Genomic DNA, 26,399 nt, shown 5'->3' with positions numbered 1-26,399 from the left:
CAGAAACCATAAGCAGAAACTTTTCCTGACCTGGCATCCTTTAGGGGTGTAGGAACTCAGTCCCCATAATTCTGAGCCAGCCTAGCTCATCATCATCATTAAGATGATGGACATCAAGATCAAGGGAGGTACTAATACCACTCTATAAAGCCTTAGTAGGACCACACCTAGAATACTGCATCCGGTTTTGGTTACCACACTATAAAAAAGACGTTGAGACTCTAGAAAGAGTGCAGAGAAGAGCAACCAAGATGATTAGGGGACTGGAGGCTAAAACATACAATGAACGGTTACAGGAATTGGGTATGTCTAGTTTAAAGAACAGAAGGACCAGGGGAGACATGATAGCAGTCTTCCAATATTTGAGGGGCTGCCACAGAGAGGAAGTGGGTTGCCTTCAGAAGTTGTGGGAGCATCATCACTGGAGACTTTCAAGAACAGACTGGAATTCCATCTGTCGGAAACAGTGTAGGGTCTCCTGCTTGGGCAGGGGGTTTGACTAGATGACCTACAACTCTGTTAATCTAAGATCCATCCAGAGAATGGCTTTACAGAAGAAGCCCATGCTTTGTCTCCTCTTATTTTTCAGGGTTCCATGCCTGTCCTGATCTAATGGCAAGTTGGCTTCCCACGTTGCTGCTTCTGCGAGATTACAAGATCCCTTCTTTGTTCACTATGTACAGGTAAAGCTCCCCTTCCAGATTGTGATCGGTGGTGAGCTGCACCACGATTTAACCAGAAGAAACTCAGACCGTGATCCATCGTAGGAGAAATGCGGAACAGCTTCCTGCTTTGCTTAAGCCGCACCTGCAGAATCCATGAGCTTCTGAAGCCAGCGGTTAGAAGAGTGTAGGGTTCATCTAAGAAAAGTGTGTCCAATCTTGTCAACTTTAAGACTTGTGGACTTCAACTCCCAGAAATCTCCATCCCAGTTGGAATTCCTGGCATTGAAGTACACAGGCTGGACATTCCTGAGATGTCTTCCCAGACTGCCATGAAATCTGTGGGGCACAGGGTCTTGGTCTTCATCTGCTCCCTGGTTGTGGTTGTTTGGTCCCACCAGAGGTTCATCCTGGACCTTCTTGCCTGATGATGTTCTGGGTTGTAGGATTGTGGGCAGAGGGACAACAATGACTGTAGAGCAGGGGTGTCAAACTCAATTTCATTGAGGGCCGCATCAGCGTTGTGTTTGACCTTGGGGGGGCAGGGTGGGCATGGCCAGATTGATGTCACTTGTGTCGGGGTCACCTGTGGTGGCCCAAGCGCTCTGCCAGTGAAAACAGGCTCCCGAGGGCTGCCCGCGGCTCTCCCGAGCTCCATTTTCACTGGCAGAGGCACTGTGAGATGGTCCTGCACAGTTTCCGGAGCGTCCCTGTGGGCCAGATCAGAGGTGGGTTCCTGGTGGTTAGGCAGGGTTCAGGCGATCCTCTAGCCAAGGATTGCCGGGTTCAGCAAACCCCCAAAAGCCATCCCTGGCTGGCCATGACCACCCCTCCCCTCCCCCCCCGGAGTCTCCACACAGTCCGTTCATTATTCCAGGTAAGTGCAGGGGCCATGTGGAGGGTCTGGGAGGGCAAAAAACAGGCCTACCGGAGATTTCGGAAGGCCTGTTTCTGACCTCCGGAAAGCCTCCAGAGCTCGGGGGAAGCAGTGGAGGCTCAAGGAAAGCCTCCAGAGCCTGGGGATGGTGAAAACGCCACCCCCTGCCATGGTGCAGGTGGCCGACAAGGCCACGTCCACCATGGCCACGCCCACCCAGCAACGGGGCAGTGAACCTATTGCTAAAGGATCTGAAGCCCACTCCTCGGCCAGATGTAAGCACCTCACAGGCTGGATGCGGCCCGCGGGCCTTGAGTTCTGACACCCCTGTTGTAGAGTAATAACTAATGAAGAAACAACCGATAGTGACCTTGGATTGTGCTATAAGGCCACACCAGAGGTGGGTTTTAGCAGGTTCTGACCAGTTCTGGAGAACCGGTAGTGGAAATTTTGAGTAGTTCCGAGAACCGGTAAATACCACCTCTGACTGGCCCCACCCCCATCCATTCTTTCCCTGAGTCCCAGCTGATCGGGAGGAAATGGGGATTTTGCAGTAACCTTCCCCTGGAGTAGGGAGGAAATGGGGATTTTGCAGTATCTTTCCCCATGCCTACCAAGCCACGTCCACCAAGCCATGCCATGCCCACCAAGCCACACCCACAGAACTGGTAGTAAAAAAATTTGAAACCCACCACTGGGCCACACCCTAATTTCCAGTGTAACTGGAGCAATTTTTGTTTGCCAGGCCGGTAACTAATCCTTCCCTTGTTTCCTTCTTTTAGTGAACAGGAGCTGAAACAGTCCCTCAGGATCTTGATGGAGCTGGAGACCCAGATCATAAGCTGTGGGGCCAACCCCTTCGCCTCCCTCAAACCGGAGCAGGCCCATTCAAACCCTAACAAGCCACCCGTCTACGCCAACTCCCACTACCTCCTGTTCCATGGTCTAGGTGGCCCTTCAGAAGAACATGACTTAGGAGAACTTGAGAGGGAAGAGGAAGAGAGATCTCAGCAAGCTTCGAATTCTAGGACCTAGCTAGCAGTGGTACCTTCATATCTCTCAAGTTTGTCACGCAACAAGCTAAGATCTCAGGAATGCAAGCATCGGGGCGATAGTGAAGGCTGCCTTTTTCTGCTTGCAGCCAAGATCCAAGGCTATTATTAGCAGCTGTCTAGTCTAGTCCTATCAGTCTGTAGACAAAGCACGTTGACTCCCATTATCTTCTGTGCAAAGGTCTCCCAATGTAGTGAATGTGTAAATCAGCTAACTTGGGACCTTCCAGATGTGTTGATGCTAGGATTTCCAAAATTCCCAGGCACAGGCAATGCCAGCTTGGAGTTCTGGGAGCTGTTATATCCAACATAGTTGGAGGACTCCAGATAGTTGGAGAATTTATAGTAATGGACACCCACAACTTCTGGAGGCAAGTTGTTCTTTTGGTTTATTGTCCTCACTGTTAGGAAATTTCACCTTAGTTCTAGGTTGGTTCTCTACTTGATCAGTTTCCATCCATTGCTTCTTGTCTTACCCTCAGGACAGTGGTGAAATGTAAAATTCGTTACTACCGGTTCTGTGGGCATGGCTTGGTGGTGGGGGTAATGTGACTGGGTGGGCGTGGCCAACTTTTTTTTTTCCTTTTAAAACCATTTTTTCTACAACCTCTTTGGCCGAAGAGGTTGTAAAAAATTGCTTTTAAAAGCTTCTGCCATTTTTTCTACAACCTCTTCAGCCGAAAAAATGCTTTTAAAAGTAAAAAAAAAAAAAAAAGCCTCTGATGATTGCACGGCTCAGCTGGGATCGTCAGAGGCTTTTAAAAGCATTTTTTCCCTACAACCTCTTGAGCCGAAGAGGTTGTAGAAAAAAAATGCTTTTAAAAGCCTCTGACGATCCCAGCTGAATTGCCTGATCGGCAGAGGCTTTTTTTTTTTAACTTTTAAAAGTATTTTTTCTGTGGAAGAGATTGTAGAAAAACCTCTTTTAAAAATAATAAAAAAAAGCCTCTGATGATTGCGCGACTCAGCTGGGGATGGGGGGGGCAGGGATGTTTACTACCGGTTCTCCAAACCACCCACCGCCATTGCTACCAGATAGGGTGATCCGGTCCGAACCGGGAGCATTTTACCCCTGCCTCAGGTGCTTTGGAGAATAGGTTGACACCTCACCTTCTTTGTGGTAACCTCTCAAAGTCAACATTTTGGGCCAGGTGTTCTTATCAACCCCCAGAAAGGATTGAATGGCAAACCTGGGCAATGTAAAAAAATAAAATAAAATAAAAAAGCACATCCGAAAATTGTTAATTTTGTTATTCCTGCTCAGAGTCCTCTGCTTCATGGGTGGCCGTATGAATCGACATACAAGATGATCTCATTGAAAAAGGAAACAACAAGGGAGTGGAAAAGGGGAGAGGAATAAAGAGGGGCAGGGAGGAGAGTTGGGAGGTGAGAAGAAAAGAAAAGAAGAACGGATAAAGGAGGGGAAGAAAGAAGGGGGAAAGAGGAGGAGAGAGGGTAAGAAAAGGAGGAAGAAGAGAGGAGAGGGGAAAGAGGAGAGGAAGTAGAAAAGGGAAGGAGAGGAGGAGGAATGAGGAAAGTAGAAAGAAACAAAAGAGGAGAGAGAAGGGAAGAAAAGGAAAGGTTGTATTAAAATAAAGGAAGGAGATGGTAGAAGAGCAGACCCGAACAACTAATCAGCAAGTGAAATTAAAGAATAAAATGAATGAATAATGATGGACAAAAGACTTTACATTTGAATATGTTGATAAAAAATAAAAATAAAAAAACTTTAGGAAAAAAAAAGATATTCTCATTTACTGGATTCCTGTCCGTCTTTGTTTGGGGACGCAATTGCCTGTGGTTTTCTCTCCAAAATGGCTGCATGTCTAAGAAAGAAATGGGCAAAATGTTAAACTAAGCATCTGACTACGTACTCCCACTTTTCGTTTTCTGTGAATGGCTAAAGGACCCGGAGGAGTCGGGCAGCAATTTTGTAAAGTGGATGCTAAAGGTCAATGCTATGCTGGACTCACTCTCTACTTAATGAATTAAATTCCCATTTTATTAAATCCTAATTAAAATGATCCTTAGAAGAATTCCCGGAGAGCATATTTGTGCATGTGCTGGAGCTCACGATCTCTATATTCCTTACCCCCCCCCAAATTAAAAAAAATAACTACATAGCTAGAGAAGATACGTTCTTCTCAATAGCTAGCAGAGGGAGGCAAACAGTTCTACAAACTCCAGAATTAATTAACTAGAATTTTTAACTAGAATTAAAATCTATTATTCAAACAGAAGATAATTCTATTCTATCCTATATTTTACATTCTATTCCTATTCTATTCCATTCTACTCTCTATTCTATTCTATTCTATTCTATTCTATTCTATTCTATTCTATTCTATTCTATTCTATTCTATTCTATTCATTCTATTCTATTCTATTCTATTCTTTACATTCTATTCCTATTCTATTCCATTCCATCCTATCCTATATTTTACATTCTATTCTATTCTATTCTATTCTATTCTATTCTATTCTATTCTATTCTATTCTATATTTTACATTCTATTCCTATTCTATTCCATTCCATTCTACTCTCTATTCTATTCTATTCTATTCTATTCTATTCTATTCATTCTATTCTATTCTATTCTATTCTTTACATTCTATTCCTATTCTATTCCTATTCTATTCCATTCCATCCTATCCTATATTTTACATTCTATTCTATTCTATTCTATTCTATTCTATTCTATTCTATTCTATATTTTACATTCTATTCCTATTCTATTCCATTCCATTCTACTCTCTATTCTATTCTATTCTATTCTATTCTATTCTATTCTATTCTATTCTTTACATTCTATTCCTATTCTATTCCTATTCTATTCCATTCCATCCTATCCTATATTTTACATTCTATTCTATTCTATTCTATTCTATTCTATTCTATTCTATTCTATTCTATTCTATTCTATTCTATATTTTACATTCTATTCCTATTCTATTCCATTCCATTCCATTCCATTCCATTCCAGTCCATTCCAGTCCATTCCAGTCCATTCCAGTCCAGTCCAGTCCATTCCATTCCATTCCATTCCATTCCATTCCATTCCATTCTATTCTATTCTATTCTATTCTATTCTATTCTATATGAAGGGAGAGAGAGACCAGTCAACTGGTTGTTTGCTAATGCCACGTGCCTTCCACAAGTGTGTCAAAACAATTCAGCAATCACATGACAGCTTTCTGTCAGAAGCGGTCTTTATCACCCCAGTGGGGAAAAAAAACCCAAAAGCAAAACCATACAGTACAATTTCCACACAAATCACAAAATATTTACAGGGTTTTCCTACTTCTCTCCTTGCAAGGAGAAAATACAAGTTCATTCTTAGCCACGTCTTACAGAGTAGAGGCTACCAATGGTTGTTAAGAACAGTCTCTGATTCTTCTGGGTTGATATTTGGGGTTCTTCAAAACTTGGAAGTGTAGAGTTTTGAAAGGACTGAACATTTACTCCCCCAAAACTGCAGTTAAGGGGATTGAGATGCGGTTGATGGTGTAGCACAGGGGTCTGCAACCTTAAACATTCAAAGAGCCATTTGGGCCCGTTTCGCACAGAAAAGAAAACACCGGGAGTCACAAAAACCCTTCCCGTGCCTGACTATTGAGCGGCCACAAAACTAGCATATGTAGTTGAATTAAACGTTCTGTTTTCTTCTGAAACTTTCCTTTTCTTGGATTTATCTATGGTTGGCCTACTGGGGGGTTGAAAAGCTCAATAAATCGCATGCCAGCGGGTGTCGCACATTGGCGGTTGTGACGCAAATTTTGAGTGACAGGGAGCCACAGCAGAGGGGTTAAAGAGCCACATGCGGCTCCAGAGCCGCAGGTTGCTGACGCCTGGTGTAGCATCTACCAGAAGGTCAACAGAATAGATACCCACAAAGCCTCCAACAGATGTTACAGCAGATGCAGTCTCCGTATCTATTCCAACTTTGCTTTCTTCCGGGATGGACAATGGAATCCAGAAACGTACATGAGAACTTCAGACACCAAGTTCTTGCTTCTCAATTGTAGATTAATCAACTGTGCCAACTTTTGTCTGAATGTTTTATTGTCCTGCTTGCCCCTAGAATCCTTCCCTATTTTTGTGGTCTAAAGATACAACTTACAGGGGAGAGAAGAAGAAGAGAATGCAAACCCACCAACATAAACATTGAATCAATGCTGAAGCAGAAGAAAAAGGAGGCAGGATTATCCCTGCACAACAGTGCAAATACAAATTGTGCTTGTACAAAGACTAGAAAGGCCAATGGTCCATGGAATTGGGGACAGCAGAGGCCCCATTCCCAGTAAGGGCAGTTAGCGATGGTGGGAAAGTTGGCCGCAAGGCATTATGCTTTGGTCCTATGGATGGACCTCCAGAAGGTACCTTTGCTGTGAAGAGATCCCGAGCCATAGAGAAAAGAGGCCATCAGTTGCCATGGGAATATAAACCTGATGATTCAAATTGCCGAAGACTCGAGAGGATGCTTTTATAGGCCTGTATGGTGTTGGAGAAGTCTCCAAGAGACCCAAGAGAATCCCAAAAATTTAAGACACCTTAGTTGAAGATCTGGCTGTTGGGATTCTCATCCACCTGAGAACTGCTAGTTAGCAAGGAACGACTTGAGTTCAGGCTGCAGAACGATCGGGAGGAATCCTTCCTGCATCGTTTTGGGACTAGACCCAAACGTTTCATGTCCAGTTGCATTTTTCTGCCATCTATGGAAGTTCTTCAGATTGGTTTTTCTGGATTCTCTCTGGAGGTGCTAGGCCACACATGAAAAGAGGCACTTCCCAGGTCTTCTCAAATACCTACCAAGACCCAACTTCCAAAGCAAGGGACAGGATGACACCTGCAGACGTCTGGGCTTTCAACTCCCATCAACTTCAGCCAATGTCAACAAATTGTTCGCTGTAGTCCAAAATATCTGGAGAACCTCGCTTGCCTATTCCTGCTCTGAAATAACCCAGCGATATGGCTAATATCGCTTTGCAATCTCTGCTCGCACAAGAACCAGAAATGTGTCATTATGCAACCCAGATTGGTGAATGGGTTCTAGATCATCATCATCATCGTTCTAGCTATTGTCTGCAGGATGAAGGCCTCTTCTGCACGTTTCCAACCAACATGGTCTTGAGTTATTCTTTGCCGGCTGAGCCTGCAATACTTACTTGGGTTTCAGATGTTTGATTGGCAAATTCTTGACTTGTGACTGTTATTGTCAAATAGCAATAGCACTTAGACTTATAGCACTTAGAGCCCTCTCTAAGCAGTTTTACAGAGTCAGATTATTGCCACCAACAATCTGGGTCCTCATTTTACCAACCTCAGAAGGATGGAAGGCTGAGTCAACCTCGCGTCGGTCAGAATCGAACTCCTGGCAGCGGGCAGAGTCAGCCTGCAATTCTGCAGTCTTACCACTGCACCACCATGACTCTTAATGGTAACATGCAGCTGACCAGCATGCAAAAGGAACGAAACTACGTTTTTGACTGCTTGAAACAGCAGGAAAGCATTTAGCCAAGTGGCTTAACTGTGTACAATTAGCAAAGAAAGGTGAACATGCCTTTCCCCTTGGCTTTGCTTTAAATTGGGGTGGGGGGAGGAGGCAAATCAAAGGTAAATTGTTGGGGCCCACAAAAACGGCCACCCTGAAGAAGTGATGGTTGGGGCTGCCCATCTTCCTTTGATGTCCTCTTTCTCTTTGACAATTTCCTCTTGTCTGGCAAACAATAAAAGGTAAAAGTTCCCCTCGCACATATATGCTAGTTGTTCCCGACTCTAGGGGGCGGTGCTCATCTCCATTTCAAAGCCAAAGAGCCAGCGCTGTCCAAAGACGTCTCCGTGGTCATGTGGCCAGCATGACTCAACGCCAAAGGTGCACGGAACGCTGTTACCTTCCCTATTTTTCTACTTGCATTTTTTTACCTGCTTTCGAACTGCTAGGTTGGCAGAAGCTGGGACAAGGAACGGGAGCTCGCCCAGTTACGCGGCGCTAGTGATTCGAACCGCTGAACTGCTGACATTTTGATTGACAAGCTCAGCGTCTTAGCCACTGAGCCACCGGGTCCCTGTCAAAGGAGGCTAGAAAATGCAATTTAATGAGGTTACAGATCTATTTCTAGGATGGATTTTTTTGGCATGGAATTTATGTTGACCAGTTTTCCATCTGCAACAGAGCCATGCCCAATGCTTTTCCCACACACACACACAGAAGGGGGGGAGACCCCAATTTATGTTGATTGAGCCATGTAGACTAGAAGACCAAGCAATGGTCCAATGGTATTGCCCCCCCCCCAAAAAAAACCCCTTTTGACCCAAGGCAGCAAAGACATGGCCAGGAATGTGATGTTGAAGGACCTGGGAACAGATCAGAAGGCTTAGAGATGCTTCCAAGATCTGGGGGAACCTCCCAAGTTCTCCCAAGGCACCCACACAATTTAACAATGGCTTCCATCAACTGGAGTTCTCTCTCTTGCCAGACACGAGGCCAAGCCTGGAATTAAAGAGCAATTTAGGGGAAAAAAACAAAGACATCAAGGACACCGGATCCTCTTCTGTGGAAATGAATTAAGGAGCTCCTCTGCAAGGTTGGGAAGAGGGACTTGAGATAGTTGTTACTCCAGGTTGGAACGTTCCCGCAGCACTGGCAGCGAGAGCATTTCTGGGGCGGATTTTTTCCGCTGGCGGTCCTTGGGCACATGGAGGAAATCGGGGGCTTCTCCGCTGAGCGGTGTGGAGGGGGCACTGGAGGGGGCGCTCTGAGTGCTGTGGGGCAGGTGGACTTCGCTAATGGAGATGGTGGGTGTCATGACACCCACAATGTCATTGGTGGCCTGCTGGGTCTCCTTCTCGTATAAGCGGACTTCATCCATGGTCATGCCTGTGAGGAGGGAGCACAGAAGAGGAAACAGTGTAAGGACAGATGCACCACTGGAGGCCTAGAAAAGATGACCCAGCTAGGGTCAGCTCCGAAATTGGAGGAGAAACAAAATGGCCCCCGCTCTACCCTCTTCCATGTATACGTATACATCCAAAATAGACTGTGTTGTTTCTCCGTGTCATTTAACATAGGTGGGTATATACATAATTTTGTATTTATTTATTTATTTTGTCATGTTCACATAGTGCATATTGGAGGTGGTATTCTATTCTATTCTATTCTATTCTATTCTATTCTATTCTATTCTACTCTACTCTACTCTACTCTACTCTACTCTACTCTACTCTACTCTAGTCTAGTCTAGTCTAGTCTAGTCTAGTCTAATCTATTCTATTCCTTTTCTCTTCTCTTCCATATTCCGTATTCTGTATTCCGTATTCCACTTCTATTCTATTCTATTCTATTCTATTCTATTCTATTCTATTCTATTCTATTCTATTCTATTCTATTCTATTCTATTCTATTCTATTTTATTCTACTCTACTCTACTCTACTCTACTCTATTCTATTCTATTCTACTCTATTCTACTCCTTTTCTCTTCTCTTCCATATTCCGTATTCCGTATTCCACTTCTAGTCTAGTCTAGTCTAGTCTAGTCTATTCCTATTCAAGACAGACACAGACTTCAGAGGATAATTAGAACTGCAGAAAAAACAATGGCTACCAACCTGCCTTACATTGAGGACCCGTATACTGCACGAGTCAAAAAGAGGACTGTGAAAGTATTTACAGACCCCTCGCATCCTGGACATAAACTGTTTCAACTCCTACCCTCAAAACGACACTAGAGAGCACTGCACACCAGAACAACTAGACACAAGAGCAGTTTTTTCCCGAATGCCATCACTCTGCTAAACAAATCATTCCCTCAACACTGTCAAACTACTCACCAAGTCTGCACTACTATTAATCTTCTCATCGTTCCTATCACCCATCTCCTCCCACTTATGACTGCATGACTGTAACATTGTTGCTGGTATCCTTACGATTTATATTTATAATTATTGTTTCCTGATTGCTTATTTGTACCCTATGACTATCATTAAGTGTTGTACCTTATGATCCTTGACGAATGTATCTTTTATTTTATGTACACTGAGAGCATATGCACCAAAGACAAATTCCTTGTGTGTGCAAACACACTTGGCAAATAAAGAATTCTATTTTATTCTATTCTATGCCATGCCATGCCATGCCAGTCCACTCCTTCTATTCTATTCTATTCTATTCTATTCTATTCTATTCTATTCTATTCTATTCTATTCTATTCTATTCTATTCTATTCTATTCTATTCTATTCTATTCCTATTCCTATTCCTATTCCATTCTATTCCTATTCAACCTTTCAAAAACCAGAAGCGGATCAGATCTATTAGAACCTGGAAGTCAGAAGTGGAGATACAAGAATATAAATCTGGATTTGACTATCAATAGAGTATTTGAATAACACCTCATTAAAATTCTTTTTTCCATCCGTCCTCTGATGTTATTAATGTTGCCAGGAAGCCCTGACATCTAATCAGTTGACAGAGACAAAGCTTAATATTGTTTGAGATCTGTGTTCTCTCAAATTACATACCTATTATGTGGAAACTGATGGCTGGAGGACAGAAATAAATTTTCCACGCCCTTCATATCGTTAAGAGCCTTTGGCATGGGGAAAAAAAAATAAATTTATGGGCCCCGTTGCTCGGCGGATTAAAATTTTGGAATTATAAGTGACTTAAAAGCAAATTGCTCACAAAAGTAAGAGGATGTAGAATTACAATGAGAGGCGATAATCCTCCGTTGAAACTCATTTACTTTCCCTGAAGGGGTTTACGCTGAAAATGCTCATTTTATGTTGCTGCCTTTTCGAAGACAGTTTTGCATTTTATGCTGTAAGCAATCTGCAGAATAACCTTGCTAAGGTTGCTTAATGTAACACATAAAATCTCATGTGTAACCAGGTAGATTAAATATATTTATTCGGCACATGCTGTACAATTACATAATGATTTGAGGAGGAGGAAGCTGTTTGGGGACTGGAGACTAAAACATACGATGGACGGTTGCAGGAACTGGGTATGGCTAGTCTAGTGAAGAGAAGGACCAGGGGAGACAGGATAGCAGTCTTCCAATATCTGAGGGGCTGCCATAGAGAGGAGGGGGGTCAAGCTAGTTTCCAAAGCACCTGAAGGCCAGACAAGGAATAATGGCTGGAAACAGGTTGAATCTGGAAATAAGGAGGAATTTTCCGACAGTGAGAACAATCAACCGATGGAACAGAAGTTGCCTTCAGAAGTTGTGGGAACTTCATCACTGGAGGCTTTCAAGAAGTGACTGGACTGCCATCTGTCAGAAATGGTGTAGGGTCTCTTGCTTGGGTGGAGGGTCGGACTAGATGACCTACAAGGTCCCTTCCAACTCTGTTAATCTGTTTCACCCATCTTGTGCCACCATTCTTTGTAATTTTTAGCAGTGAAAATATGGGAGGCAACTCTTCTCAACAGAAATAATAATGCATCTACAAAAAGGAGATGATGTCTAAAGATGGGCCTGGTGGCTCAGCAGACTGATAGCATTGTGATTAACACCAGCTGTCTGCAATTATTGTAAGTTCGAATCTCACCAGGCTCAAGGTTGACTCAGCCTTCCATCCTTTCTAAGGTAGGTAAATTGAGGACCCGGTTTGTGGGGGCAATAAGCTGACTTTGTATAAATATACAAAAGGATGAAGGCTATTGCTTAATGCATTGTAAGCCGCCCTGAGTCTCCAGAGAAGGGCGGCATATAAATCAAATAAAAAAAAAAAGATATCGAAGTGAAACCTTCAGGTCAAAATCCTGCAACTAGGGATGTGCAAAATAGTTCTTGAACTACCCGTTTCATTCAGGTTTATTGCTTTGAGTCAAAAGATGCATATTTGGACCAAGGAATAAAACATTGGGTGTTTAAGGATAAGGACTCAAAGAAGGTTGTTCCAGAAATATGTGTTTTGGGGGAAGGGGAGGGGAGAGGGGGCAAATGAAAGCAAGCCAAGGACATTTGCTTTGTTGCTTTAGATAGTGGAATGGGTGGCATATAAATTTAATTATAAAGCTAGGAAGCAGGAGACAGGGAGTTCTAGTTCTGCCTTAGCGCTAAAAGCCAGCTGGGTGACTTTGGGCAAATCACCAGGAGATGGTGAGTTCTAGTTTCGCCTTAGCCATGAAAATCAGCTGGGTAACTTTGGGCTAAATCACCAGGAGACTTTTTTTTTTTTTTATTTGATTTATATGCCGCCCTTCTCCGGAGACTCAGGGCGGCTTACAGTGCGTTAAGCAATAGCCTTCATACTTTTGTATATTTATACAAAGTCAGCTTATTGCCCCCACAAACTGGGTCCTCAATTTACCTACCTTAGAAAGGATGGAACTTTAAGTTCTAGTCCCGCCTTAGGCATGAAAATCAGCTGGGTGACTTTGGGCTAAATCACCAGGAGACTTTAAGTTCTAGTCCCGCCTTAGGCATGAAAATCAGCTGGGTAACTTTGGGCTAAATCACCAGGAGACTTTAAGTTCTAGTCCCGCCTTAGGCATGAAAATCAGCTGGGTGACTTTGGGCCAATCACCAGGAGATTGTGAGTTCTAATCCTGCCTTACAGGGGTGAAATTCAGCTGGATCTATCCAGATTACATGATCCGGTAGCGCCAGCGGGAGGCTCCGCCCACCCACCCGGATGTCATCACATCCCGTTTTTGACCCTCTGCGCATGCGCAGAAGGCTCTGCACAGGCATGGAGGAGGTGCGCACGCTCATTTTTGCAAGCTGGTAGGGAAAGGTAAGTGAATTTCACCCCTGCCGCCTTAGCCATGAAAATCAGCCGGGTGACTTTGGGCCAATCTCTTTCTCTCTCTCTCTCTTTCTGACCAACCCACCTTACAGAGTTGTTGTTGTGGAGAAAATAGGAGGAAGAAGGTGTGTCGGATATGTTTGTCACCTTGTGTTATTTGTAACATAGTAAAGGAATACAAATAAAAATAAACAAACATTGGCAGAGGCCAAATGAACTGGGGAGGAAGAGGATGACACCCACTAACCATGCCGTACTCACCCCTTAAAATTACTCTTCTGATCCCTGCGAGTTTTGTTTCAGCTGAAATCAAGAATAACAATGTTCTAGGTCCGTGATGGCGAACCTGTGGCATGTGTGCCACAGGTGGCACGTGGAGCCATATCCATGGGCACGCGATCTGAACTTCAGGTCCTACCAGAAGTTGCTAAACGGGCTGTTTCAGGCCTCTGGAGGGCCTCCAGGCGGGGGGAGGCCATTTTCGCACTCCCCAAGCTCCTAGAAAGTCTCTGGAGCCTGGGGAGGGCAAAAAAACAGACCCACTGTGCCATCATATGCAAAAAGTGGGGGAAGGGGGGTCACACGTGCATGCGTGGGGGCAGGGCACATAGAATTATGGCTGCGGGCACGCACGCGCGCAACCCTTCTCGGGCTCCCCTCGCTTTTGGCACACGATGGCAAAAAGGTTAGCCATCACTGTTCTAGGTTTTGTTTTGGGTAAACCAGAGCCCATCCATCTCTTTGTTTGGGGTATCAAAAAAAAACCAAAAAAAACCAACAACATTTACCATGCCTTGAGTAGCACTTCTTAACCCAAACAACAGTTTCTCCCGTTCAACCAAAGAGTTTGAGAAGGTTAGCAAGTCACCTGAATGTAGAGTGCAGAGAAGAGCAACAAAGATGATTAGGGAGCTGAAGGCTAAAACATACGAAGAAAGAAAATTTGCAAGAATTGGGTATGTTTAGTCTAGTGCAGGGGTCTGCAACCTTAAACACTCAAAGAGCCATTTTGACCCATTTTCCACAGAAAAGAAAACACCGGGAGCCACAAAACCTGGGTGGGCATGGCCAACTCGATGTCACTTCCACCAGTCACATGATTCCCTAGCCACGCCTACCTATCCGGTCATTAGGGCAGATAACTGGTTGTTTAAAAACACTGGGAACCACAAAACCCTTTTGACATCTCTCTCTTCCCCCTCCCTCCCTCCCCTTCTCTCTGTATCTCTCTGTCTCTACCCTGGCCACTTCTCCATCCCCTGCCGTTGCCCTTACCTTCTCAGGTCAGGCAAGGAGTGACTGGGAGGGGAGGGCAAGGCCAGCCAGTGGTGGGATCACCTGACAGAGAGCCACAGCAGAGAGTCCAAAGAGCCACATGCGGCTCTGGAGCCACAGGTTGCTGACACCCGGTCTAGTGAAAAGAAGAACTGGGGCGACATGATAGCAGCCTTCCAATACTTGAGGGGCTATCACAGAGAAGAGGGACTCAAGCTATTCTCCAAAGCACCTGAGGGCAGGACAAGAAGCAATGGGTGGAAACTAATCAAGGACAGAAGCAACTTAGAACTAAGGAGAAATTTCCTGACAGTGAGAACAGTTAATCAGTGGAACAACTTGCCTCCAGAAGTCATGAATAATCCAACATTGGACGTTTTTAAGATGTTGGATAACCATTTTTCTAAAGTGGTGGAGGGTTTCCTGCCTAAGCAGAGGGTTGGACTAGAAGACCTCCAAGCTCCCTTCCAACTCTGCTATTCTGAGAATCAGAATAATGAGCATTCAGGAATGAAGTATTTCTGTATTATAGAAATTGAGAAGATGATGGGTCTGTACTGAGGAGGTACAGTTTACCTTCAGAAATTGTGAGTGCTCCAAACCTGGAAGCTTTTAAGGAGGGACTGAACAACCATTTGTCAAAAATGGTAGGGGGGTCTCCTGCTTGAGTAGGAGATTGGACTAGACGACCTCCAAGGTCCCTTCCAACTTTTGTTATTCCATATTCTGGATCTGCTTGGCCTTTTCCCACTTCGATGAAGTATGATTTATGAAGCCAGCCAATATGAAGGCTGGGTTAATGATTTTTCCTCGGCCTGATCGTGCTGTTTTATCTTGGGAGAAGCGACGTATGAATCGGGCCTGGGAGTTATTCCAGATCTATCCACTCCAAGGCTTCAAAACTTAATCCAAGCTTTCTCCTGCGTGACGAAACTCCACCAACCACCATGAAGTGTCAACTTGAAGCAAACTGAGGAGAAAAAAAATCTGTTGAGAAGGGAGAACCATCTGGAGCTTCAGTGGCTCGTTAGACCTCTGAGAAGACTCTGTTTCATTCTTTCAAAAAGTTGGGACACCTGCTGCTTGGCAACCCTCCCACTCGCCTTATTGCTTCTTATTAAGGGGGTGGGGGTGGAGGGAGGAGGATCACAACTCCCCAAAAGTCAAAGATTTCTTGGAGGTGCATCTGTGGACATTTATGGAGAGAAAAACCCACCGTTGTTTTAAAGCTATGTGTGTCTTCTATTACTGGTTGTACAATTGGGCGTTTGGAAATGCCTGGGTGTGTGAAAAAGAAAATTGCATAAGCATTTATGGCTGTCTACCGCTTACAACTTCAATAGGAACCAGAATTTCCGTCGCTAAGAAAGGCGGGGTTGTTAAGCCAGTTGTGCCCAGTTTTACAACCTTTGAGCTATGGTTGTTAAGTGAATCTTGAGGTCTTTAGGCGAATCTGGCTGCCTTGGTTGTTGGAAGATGGCTGGTAAAGTTGCAAATGGTGATTATTTTGATCCCAGGATGCTACGACTGTTTTTTTTAATAATAATAATAATAATAATAATAATAATAATAATAATAATAATAATAATAATAATTATTATTATTATTATTATTATTATTATTATTATTATTATTATTATTTATTGGTTAATCTTTAGTGAGATTCACAGCCTTTGAGGCTGGTTAATAGCTCAGCAGCTCGAGTCCTAACCAAGGACCTAGGAACTGTTAAGGTATCATCGGAGGATGTAAGCTGTTCCGAGTAAGGTGGTTTTTTGTAGAGTCAAAATGTTCAAGTCCGGCAAATTTAGGATTTCTAAATAGCGGGGTAGCCCTTTGGGTATTGCTCCAAGGGCTCCAATTACAATCGGGACAACACACGATTTCTTTTTCCACAGTCGCTCAACTTCAATTTGTAAGTCCCGGTACTTTGTGATTTTTTCTTGCTGCTTATCTTCAATTCGTGCATCACCAGGTATTGCAATGTCAATGAACCATACTTTTTTCTTTTCAACTATTGTTATGTCAGGTGTGTTGTGGACCAAGTGCCTGTCAGTCTGAATCCTAAAGTCCCACAAGATCTTGAGTTTCTCATTCTCTAAAACTTTCTCAACCTGATATTCCCAGTGGTTTTTGCTGTACTCAAATCCAAACTTCTGGCACAATTTCCAGTGAATGATTTTAGCAACACGGTCATGGCGTTGTAGGTAGTCAGTTTGTGAAATTTTGCTGCACCTACTGATCAGGTGGTCGACTGTCTCATCTTTCTCATTGCAGAGAAATGCAATTAATTTGATTTATATGCCGCCCTTCTCCGGAGACTCAGGGCGGCTTACAATTTGCTAAGCAGTAGCCTTCATTCTTTTGTATATTTATACAAAGTCAGCTTATTGTCCCCATAAACTGGGTCCTCAATTTACCCACCTTAGAAAGGATGGAAGGCTGAGTCAACCTTGAGCCTTGGCGAGATTCGAACCTGCAGTAATTGCAGGCATCTGGTCTTAATAACCAGCTTAATAACAGGGTGTCTTAGACCACTGTACTACCAAGGCTCTATATTCATCCTGCGCAACTGTGGGCCTCCCCAACTTCAACTTGGCCAAACCAGCTGAGAAAGACACCAGATCTTCCTCCCATCACTGCTACCAGCATTCTTGATGAAAAAGAGACGCTGTTTCATTGGGAACTTTATATGTATTCCGACAAACGTTAACTTCGGTATAAAATTTGGATTCATTCGGATGCAATAAACAGCACACCCAGTCTGCCTTTCCTTCTCATGATGGTATTCCTGTGTGTATTCTCCCCCCAAGGATAGGAGCTAAAGATTTATCGTGGACCAAAGACAGCTAAACTCCAGGAATGGTTATAGGAATTGAGGTTGTCTCATCTAGTGAAAAGAAGAACTAGAGGTGACATGATAGCAGTGTTCCAATAATTAACAGAATGAGAGAGTTGGAAGAAGAAGGGATCAACCTATTTTCCAAAGCACCAGAAAGCAATGGATGGAAATTAACCAAGAAGAGAAGCAAGCTAAAAATGAGGAGAAACTTCCTAAGTGAGGACAATTAACCAGCTTGCCCTTCAGAAGTTTAAGTTTAAGTTTAATGCGATTTATATGCCGCCCTATCTTCAATGGACTCAGGGAGGCTCACAACAATAAAATGCACAATTGCACATTAAAACAATATGAAATTAAAAGTCCACAGTTTAAAATCAATTTAAAACTATTAAGAAACCCCTCCCCCCCATCAGTCCAGGCTACGAAACAATCAGGTCTTCAAATCACAGTGGAACGAGCGAAGGTCAGGAGCCATCCAGAGCTGCAAAGGAAGTTGGTTCCAAAGGGTGGGTGCACCCACAGAGAAAGCTCTCCCTCTGGGGGTCGCCAGGCGACATTGTCTGGCCGACGTCACCCTGAGGAGGCCCTCTCTGTGGGAACGCACCGGGCGATTGGAGATTGTTGCTGGCTGCAGGGGGTCCGACAAGTATCCCGGACCTAGGCCATGAAGGGCTTTATAGGTGATAACCAGCACCTTGAACCTCACCCGAAGGGCAACCAGTAGCCAATGCAGGTTGCACAGGAGGGGTGTAACATGGGAGTGTCGGGACACTCCCATCACAATCCGCGTGGCCACATTCTGCACCAATTGAAGCCTTCGAGTGGTTTTCAAGGGCAGCCCTAGGTAGAGAGTGTTGCAGTAGTCAAGACGGGAGGTGACCAGCGCATGAGTAACGGTGCGTAGGGCATCTTGGTCCAAGTAAGGGCGCAGCTGATGCACAAGGCGGACCTGGGCAAATGCCTCCCTGGTCACGGTCGCTACGTGATCTTCCAGAGACAACCGTGAATCCAGAAGGACACCCAAGTTGCGGGCCCTATCCACAGGAGGTAACACCTCACCCCCGATGGTCAATGATGGAAGATCTCGATCGGACCAAGATGCCGGTACCCACAGCCACGCGGTCTTGGTGGGGTTGAGTTGGAGCCTGATGCAGCTGATGCACAAGGCGGACCTGGGCAAATGCCTCCCTGGTCACGGTCGCTACGTGATCTTCCAGAGACAACCGTGAATCCAGAAGGACACCCAAGTTGCGGGCCCTATCCACAGGAGGTAACACCTCACCCCCGATGGTCAATGATGGAAGATCTCGATCGGACCAAGATGCCGGTACCCACAGCCACGCGGTCTTGGTGGGGTTGAGTTGGAGCCTGTTCCTCCCCATCCAGGTCCGTACCGCTTCCACGCACGAAGTGGTGGGTGCTCCAACATTGCAGGTTTTTAAGAAGAGACTGGACAGCCATATGTCTGAAATGGTATAGGACAGTGATGGCTAACCTTTTACGTCACCGCGTGCCAGTCTGCGTGCCGGAAATGGCACGCAAACCCATCCCGCCTGGACCGCACGGCCTCGCGCATGGGAGTGCTGAAACCCGGAAGAGCAGCGTTCCATCACGCGTGCACGAGCCGGCACCCAAATTTCAGATTTCCGACACAGATGTGCATCCGACAAACAGCTGGCCATTGCACATGCGGACGATGTAAGCCCAGAAGTTCAGGTGCCGGCTCATGCATGCACGATGGAATGTTGACGTTCCAGGTTTTGGCGATCCCATGAGCACGAAGGCCAGCTGATCAGTGCATGTGTGTGCACAGGAACACGGAAGAGGAGCCAGTGAGGACGTGCATCCCTCAAGGGATGGTTCTGTTTGCTGCTTCCCACACACGTTCCATAGGTTCGCCAGCATGGGTATAGGGTCTCCTGCTTGAGCAAGAGGCTGGACTAGAAGACTTCCAAGATCCCTTCCAACTCTGTTATTCTGTTAAATTATCTTTTAAGTGCAGCGATGTAAACGTATTTATATATAAATATATTTTGATGCTAGGCAATAGATATCTAGTTCAAACCGAGACTCTCTCTTCTCCATCCCATCCCCATTAAATAAATAGAAGCTCTCAGGGGAAATGTCTTTTTTTCAAATAGCCTTTGCAACCTGCCAAATTAATACGGTGTACTTTAATTGAAAAGGGGATGATCTAAGCATTCATCAAGTAATGTATTAACTCAAGTGCTTTCGGAAAGTGGAACGCCAGAATGAGCTCACTGAAAGACTGACTCCGAGTCGGCCTGTTCTCCATTCAAGGGCCATTTTAAATGTGAATCACTGGTCCTGTATCAAACTCCCCCTCATTTTAACATTGAACCTACTTTCCTGGAAATGCTCTTGTTTTCAATATATATATATATGTATATAGTCATGCTGGCCACATGACCACGGAGACGTCCTCAGACAGCGCTGGCTCTTCGGCTTTGAAACAGAGATGAGCACCGACCCCTAGAGTCAGGAACAACTAAAAGTAAAGGTTCCCCTCGCACATATGTGCTAGTCGTTCCTGACTCTAGGGGGCGGTGCTCATCTTCGTTTCAAAGCCAAAGAGCCAGCGCTGTCCGAAGACGTCTCCGTGGTCATGTGGTCGGCATGACTAAACTCCAAAGACGCATGGAACACCGTTACCTTCCCACCAAAGGTGGTCCCTATTTTTCTACTTGCATTTTTTACCTGCTTTCGAACTGCTAGATTGGCAGAAGCTGGGATAAGGAACAGGAGCTCACCCCGTTACGCGGCGCTAGGGATTTGAACCTCTGAACTCAGACCTTTCAATTGACAAGCTCAGCACCTTAGCCACTGAGCACATCATCTAAACCAGGAGGTAAAATGGATAAGAATTGAAGCGCTTAAAGAGGACAAGAGATGACGGATGAATGGCCTCTTAAACATTAAGGTAGCTTGTTGTGAGCCGATAGATGCAGAAATAAAATTAGAGAGGGGAAATAATAGAACGTACATTTTTATAGAATAAACAAAAATACCGTATTTTTCAGAGTATAAAATGCACCGGACTATAAGACGCACCTACTTTTTTGGGTGAGGAAAAGAAGAAAAAGAAATCTCCCTCTGCCTCTCAGCAATTTTGCCTCGTTGCAGCAAACAGCAAATAGCCTGCTTTACTTTCATTTTCGTTTTCAGCATAGCTTGATTAGCACAACGGAAAAAAAAAATCTGCTCCGGCAATTTACCTCTTTGCAGCAAGCAGCAGAGCCTTGCGCAGAACAGTTGAGAGCAAATCAACTGAGAGTCAGGTGGCCGATCCAATCAACTTCTGCTAATTATCCTCTGCTGAAGCTGAAAGGAGCTGTTTTTTCTTGCTGCTTGCTGCAAGGAGGTAAATTGCTGGGAGGCAGAAGCCAAAGGGTGGGGACCAGTGGATGGGTGGGGCTACATTCGGTGTATAAAATGCACTTAAATTTTCACCCCCTTTTAGGAGGGAAAAAGGGGCGTCTTATACTCGGAAAAATACAGTAATAGATAGAAAAATTAGAGGTTTACAGGCGGTCTGCTAGGCATTTTTTGGTTGTTGTTTAAATAATATTATGAGGATTACCTGAGTTTGATAAATGTGATAAAGATTACCAATATTGTTATTGTAATATGAATAGAATAAATAAAAATAATAGATAGAAAGATTAGAAGTTTGTAGATGCTAGGCATTTCTTTTCATGTTTGTTTATACAATAGAATGAAGATTACTCAAATTTGATAAATACGATAGAGATCATTAATATGGTTACTGTGAATTGGATTAATATGATACCCAGAACCAACTCTGTTCACCCACAATATGGATGTATATTCCTTGTGTGTCCAATCACACTTGGCCGATAAAAATTCTATTCTATTCTGTTCTGTTCTGTTCTGTTCTGTTCTGTTCTGTTCTGTTCTGTTCTGTTCTGTTCTGTTCTGTTCTATTCTATTCTATTCTATTTTTTAAAAAAAATAATAAAAAATATATTAAAAATAAATAAATAAACCAGGAGTTTGAGAATTAACCAGTGGAACGGTTTGTCTTCAGAAGTTGTGGGTGCTCATTGCTGGAGGCTGTTAAGAAGACATTAGACATCCATTTGTCTGGAACGGTAGAGGGTCTCCTGCTCGCGCAGGGAGCTGGACTAGATGAACTCCAAGGTCCCTTCCAACTCTGCTATTCTATGTTTACCCTTCCTTAGAGCCTCCTTCTCTCTTTCCTCCTATCGGCAGGGCTTCTTGGGAGAAACAGCAAATAAATATGAAAAGGATTTGATAGACGTATTTGATGGGAATGCCTTACTACCAGCTTGATCCCAAGAACATGGTTTAGAAATAAACCCAGTTTCTGTGCTTTCCTTTGATCTCCTGCCACCAGAGGGCAGCCAAGCCAAGCCCACACGTGTCCGTTACCCCTAGACAAAATTCAAAATTCCTTATGAAATCCCATAATGTAAGGACAGTCCAGGGAATGCTGGAAATTTTAAAAGATGGTGTGGTGTGGCAGCTATGGGACCTTCCCGGGTGGCGTCTTACAACGAGTCTAGGATTCGGTTGTAGAAGGTGGCGTGCTGAGGAACCACAAGAGCCAGGAAGTAGTGGGAACATCGTGATATGAGAGACCTCCTAGCACAGGGGTGTCAAACTCGATTTCATTGAGGGCCGCATGAGGATTGTGTTTGAACTCGAGGGAGCGGGGGCAGGGCTGGATGGAGTGGGCGTGGCCAGGGGCATGGCCATCTTGAGGTCACTCATCGAGGCCCCATTTTCAGCCGCGACGGCCTCCTGCAGCCGTCTGTCAGCTAAAACGGAGCCCAGGGAGCTATGTGCAAGAGAAGGAACATGTAAATCAGGGGTGTCATACTCAAGGCCCGTGAGAGGCAAGATCCAGTCGACGGGCTGCTTATATCTGTCTCACGGGCCCACCTTAGAAACAGCGGACCAGCCTGCAGTGCCTCTGCCACCAAAAACAGAGCCCAGGCAGGCCCGTGGCCTCCCCAAGCTCCGTTTTTGCTTCCAGAGGGCTGCAGAAGGCCATCACGGCCGAAAACGGGGCCTGGGAAGGCTACACGTGGCCCACCCAAACTCTGTTTTCGCTGGCAGAGGCACCGCGGGCTGGTCCTTCGCTGTTTCCAGGGCGGTCCCGTGGATCAGTTCTAAGCACCCTGCAGGCCGGATTTGGCCCGTGGGCCTTGGGTTTGACACCCCTATCCTAGCATGTCAAATAACGGATTTGGGAATGACAGAAAAACTCAAGAAAATAACAGACTTGAGAGGGAAGGTTAATGTCAACTCGCAAAGCATCCCTGGCCTGCTCTCGAGTTGCCATAGGCCAGGTGGGGATGGGAAACTGGCAAAACGGCACGGCAGTCAAAGACAGATGCACATTCCAGACTCATCTCTCTCAAGGCTATATCCCAGGGTTACTCACAGCAGCCGGAGGGGAGTGACCTCTACAACCCTGTGAAATTGCTCCATTGGCAAATGTGATTGATGACACATCCTCAGGGGAGGGGGGGGGGGAAACAGGGTCAGAGCCGGGGCATGAATTAAGTGAGGTCAGAGTTGGCTTCACTTGGCAGATGCTGACATGAAGCTTCTAATAAATAACTGGATTTCTTTTGAAGCTTGGCTCGAGGCTCATGATTTAATTAGGGCATCCATCAGAACCCTGACAGCTAGCCTGTTAGGAAAGAAAAAGAGGAAACTTTGTTCCAAACAAATGTGGTGAGGGGGCCTAATCGTTTTTCTGCAATCTGCTTGCCCTCAGGAGTCCAACAACTTCCAAAGAAATTGAGGAAGGACATTCATTATTCAGCTCCGAGGAACAGGTTGAGGCACAGCTACGATCTCAAGAAGCTCAGAGCGATGAAAAATGTTTTGAATGAATCACAAGTTTATGCCATGAACCCAAAACCACAAGCAGGTTTCCCGCTGAAACATCCTGCAAGACTCGGTAGCTCCAATTTGTTCCAGCAGACGAATCCCACGCTTATTAACTTTTTTTCCTCCCAACCTTAATTGTGATCTTTGGTTGAATCCCATTGGGTTTTTAATGGAAAAGTACTGATGCCTTGCTTGCTCTTTAAGCACGATTGTAAGCCTGCTTAGAACTCTTTAAAATCCAAAGAAAGGAAAGCTCTAAATATTTCAGATAGGGATACAGTGGCTCAGTGGCTAAGATGCTGAGCTTGTCGATCGAAAGGTCGGCAGTTCAGCGGTTCGAATCCCTAGCGCTGTGTAACGGGATGAGCTCCCGGGACTTGTCCCAGCTTCTGCCAACCTAGCAGTTTGAAAGCACATAAAAAAATGCAAGTAGAAAAATAAGGACCGCCTTTGGTGGGAAGGGAACAGCGTTCCGTGCGCCTTTGGCGTTGAGTCATGCCGGCCACATGACCACAGAGATGCCTTCGGACAGAGCTGGCTCTTCGGCTTTGAAACAGAGATGAGCACTGCCCTCTAGAGCCGGGAATGACTAGCATGTATGTATGAGGGGAACCTTTACTTAAATATTTCAGGAGCAAATGAGCTGTGCCGGAGATTCTTCTGAATGCTTGAAATAGATTTCCTTGGCATCATTTATTTATTTATGTATTTATTAAATTTATAGGCCGCCCATCTCACAATTAAAAAGCAACTCTATGCTTTGCTACGGGGAGGGGCAAGAAACACCGGCTATGCCAATGTCATACTCAGAACCTGACTAAGGTGGCTCAGTGGCTAAGACACTGACCTTGTCGATCAGAAAGGTCGGCAATTTGGTGGTTCGAATCCCTAGTACAGGTCTCCTGTGTGAGCAGGGGGTTGGGCTAGATGACCTCCAAGGTCCCTTTCAACTCTGTTACTGTTCCATTTCAAAGTGTTGATCAATGGCTTTCAGCCATCTCATTGCATACGCAGAAATGGGGAATCTAATGCATAACTAGTGACCCACAATTTCTGCCATGGATTAATGGGACAATGAACAAAAATGAAACAAACTCACATTCTGGATTATGCATCAAGAAACAGAGGATGATCAATGGGTTGTATTGAAGAATAGAGTAGAGTAGAGTAGAGTAGAGTAGAGTAGAGTAGAGTAGAGTAGAGTAGAATAGAATAGAATAGAATAGAATAGAATAGAATAGAATAGAATAGAATAGAATAGAATAGAATAGAATAGAACAGGGATGAGATGGGATGGGTTGGGATGGGATAAGATGCAGAGTAGAGTAGAGTAGAGTAGAGTAGAGTAGAGTAGAGTAGAGTAGAGTAGAGTAGAGTAGAGTAGAGTAGAATAGAATAGAATAGGGGATGAGATGGAATGGGTTGGGATGGGATAATATGCAGAATAGAGTAGAGTAGAGTAGAGTAGAGTAGAGTAGAGTAGAGTAGAGTAGAATAGAATAGAATAGAATAGAATAGAATAGAATAGAATAGAATAGAATAGAATAGAATAGAATAGTAACTTTATTGTCACTTTGAATGTACACTAATCGGCATACATTAAAGTGAAATTTCACTGCATAAAGATCTCAAAGGGTCACCACCTCCAATATACACTGCATAATATAACAGAATAAATACAGATAATAAATACAGATAATAAATACAGATAAAGACAGAGTCTAGTTCGGTTGCATACCAGTACATGGTAAGAAAAACGAATCTTGAGAGTTTACCAGACGGATGGCCTAGGGAACAAAGCTGTTACAGAATCCGGTAGTCCTGCTAGAAATACTTCAAAAACTCCTCCCAGAAGGGAGCAACAGAAACAGGCCGTGAAGTGGGTGTGGGCGGTCTTAATGAATGCGACACTACATAAGATTCTTGACGAATGTATCTTTTTCTTTTTATGTACACTGAGAGCGTATGTCCTGTCCTGTCCTGTCCTGTCCTGTCCTGTCCTGTCCTGTCCTGTCCTGTCCTGTCCTGTCCTGTCCTGTCCTGTCCTATTCTATTCTATTCTATTCTATTCTATTCTATTCTATTCTATTCTATTCTATTCTATTCTATTCTATTCTTCTCTTCTCTTCTCTTCTCTTCTCTTCTCTTCTCTTCTCTTCTCTTCTCTTCTCTTCTCTTCTCTTCTCTTCTCTTCTCTTCTCTTCTCTTCTCTTCTCCTCTCCTCTCCTCTCCTCTCCTCTCCTCTCCTCTCCTCTCCTCTTCTCTTCTCTTCTCTTCTCTTCTCTTCTCTTCTCTTCTCTTCTCTTCTCCTCTCCTCTCCTCTCCTCTCCTCTCCTCTCCTCTTCTATCCTATCCTATCCTATCCTATCCTATCCTATCCTATCCTATCCTATCCTATCCTATCCTATCCTATCCTATCCTATTCTATTCTATTCTATTCTATTCTATTCTATTCTATTCTATTCTATTCTATTCTATTCTATTCTTCTCTTCTCTTCTCTTCTCTTCTCTTCTCTTCTCCTATTCTATTCTATTCTATTCTATTCTATTCTATTCTATTCTATTCTATTCTATTCTATTCTATTCTTCTATCCTATCCTATCCTATCCTATCCTATCCTATCCTATCCTATCCTATCCTATCCTATCCTATCCTATCCTATCCTTCTATTCTATTCTATTCTATTCTATTCTATTCTATTCTATTCTATTCTATTCTATTCTATTCTATTCTATTCTATTCTATTCTATTCTATTCTAAACTCAGCAAAGGTTGATGGTCGAATGATGAGGCTCTAAGGCAAACCAGTTGGTCATGGAGAAATTGAGGAAAGGCCCCGTTCCCATTGAAAAGGATGATCAAAGCAACTGTCCACATGGGCTTTCGCCCCTTCCTCCCTCCCTCCCTCCTCCAACATGGACCCCTTCAAGGTCTTACATACCAGACCACTCGTCCACCCAGGCGAAGGCTTGGCGATGCCCGATGAGTAAAATATCTCGAATGACCTGGAACCCAAAATCCTGTTACTGGC

The 26,399-nt window shown here is 44.3% G+C and overlaps 2 protein-coding genes across 2 annotated transcripts in view; one reads left to right on the top strand and one right to left on the bottom strand.

Moving 5' to 3' along the window:
* The window catches only part of MSS51 (MSS51 mitochondrial translational activator), a 32,931-nt gene extending 29,896 nt beyond the window's left edge, over positions 1-3,035 (top strand). The window contains exons 6-7 of the mRNA XM_070954888.1: positions 590-683; positions 2,322-3,035. Of these exons, the coding sequence (XP_070810989.1) occupies positions 590-683; positions 2,322-2,574 (347 nt within the window). The 3' untranslated portion in view covers positions 2,575-3,035. The remainder of the gene's footprint in view (positions 1-589; positions 684-2,321) is intronic.
* Positions 3,036-5,791: 2,756 nt separating this feature from the next.
* Positions 5,792-26,399, bottom strand: part of LOC139325392 (cytoplasmic phosphatidylinositol transfer protein 1-like) — a 64,169-nt gene continuing 43,561 nt past the window's right edge. Inside the window, exons 7-8 of the mRNA XM_070955237.1 lie at positions 26,310-26,373; positions 5,792-9,469 (exon numbers count right to left, since the gene is read on the bottom strand). Of these exons, the coding sequence (XP_070811338.1) occupies positions 9,204-9,469; positions 26,310-26,373 (330 nt within the window). The 3' untranslated portion in view covers positions 5,792-9,203. The remainder of the gene's footprint in view (positions 9,470-26,309; positions 26,374-26,399) is intronic.

The sequence above is a fragment of the Pituophis catenifer genome, unplaced genomic scaffold (genome assembly GCF_029215685.1).
Source record: "Pituophis catenifer annectens isolate HBS135680 unplaced genomic scaffold, rPitCat1.0.hap2 SCAF_16, whole genome shotgun sequence".
In the NCBI taxonomy this organism is placed as follows: domain Eukaryota; kingdom Metazoa; phylum Chordata; class Lepidosauria; order Squamata; family Colubridae; genus Pituophis; species Pituophis catenifer.
The sequence above is the reverse complement of the archived record's forward strand: the minus strand, read 5'-3'. Positions and strand labels throughout refer to the sequence as shown.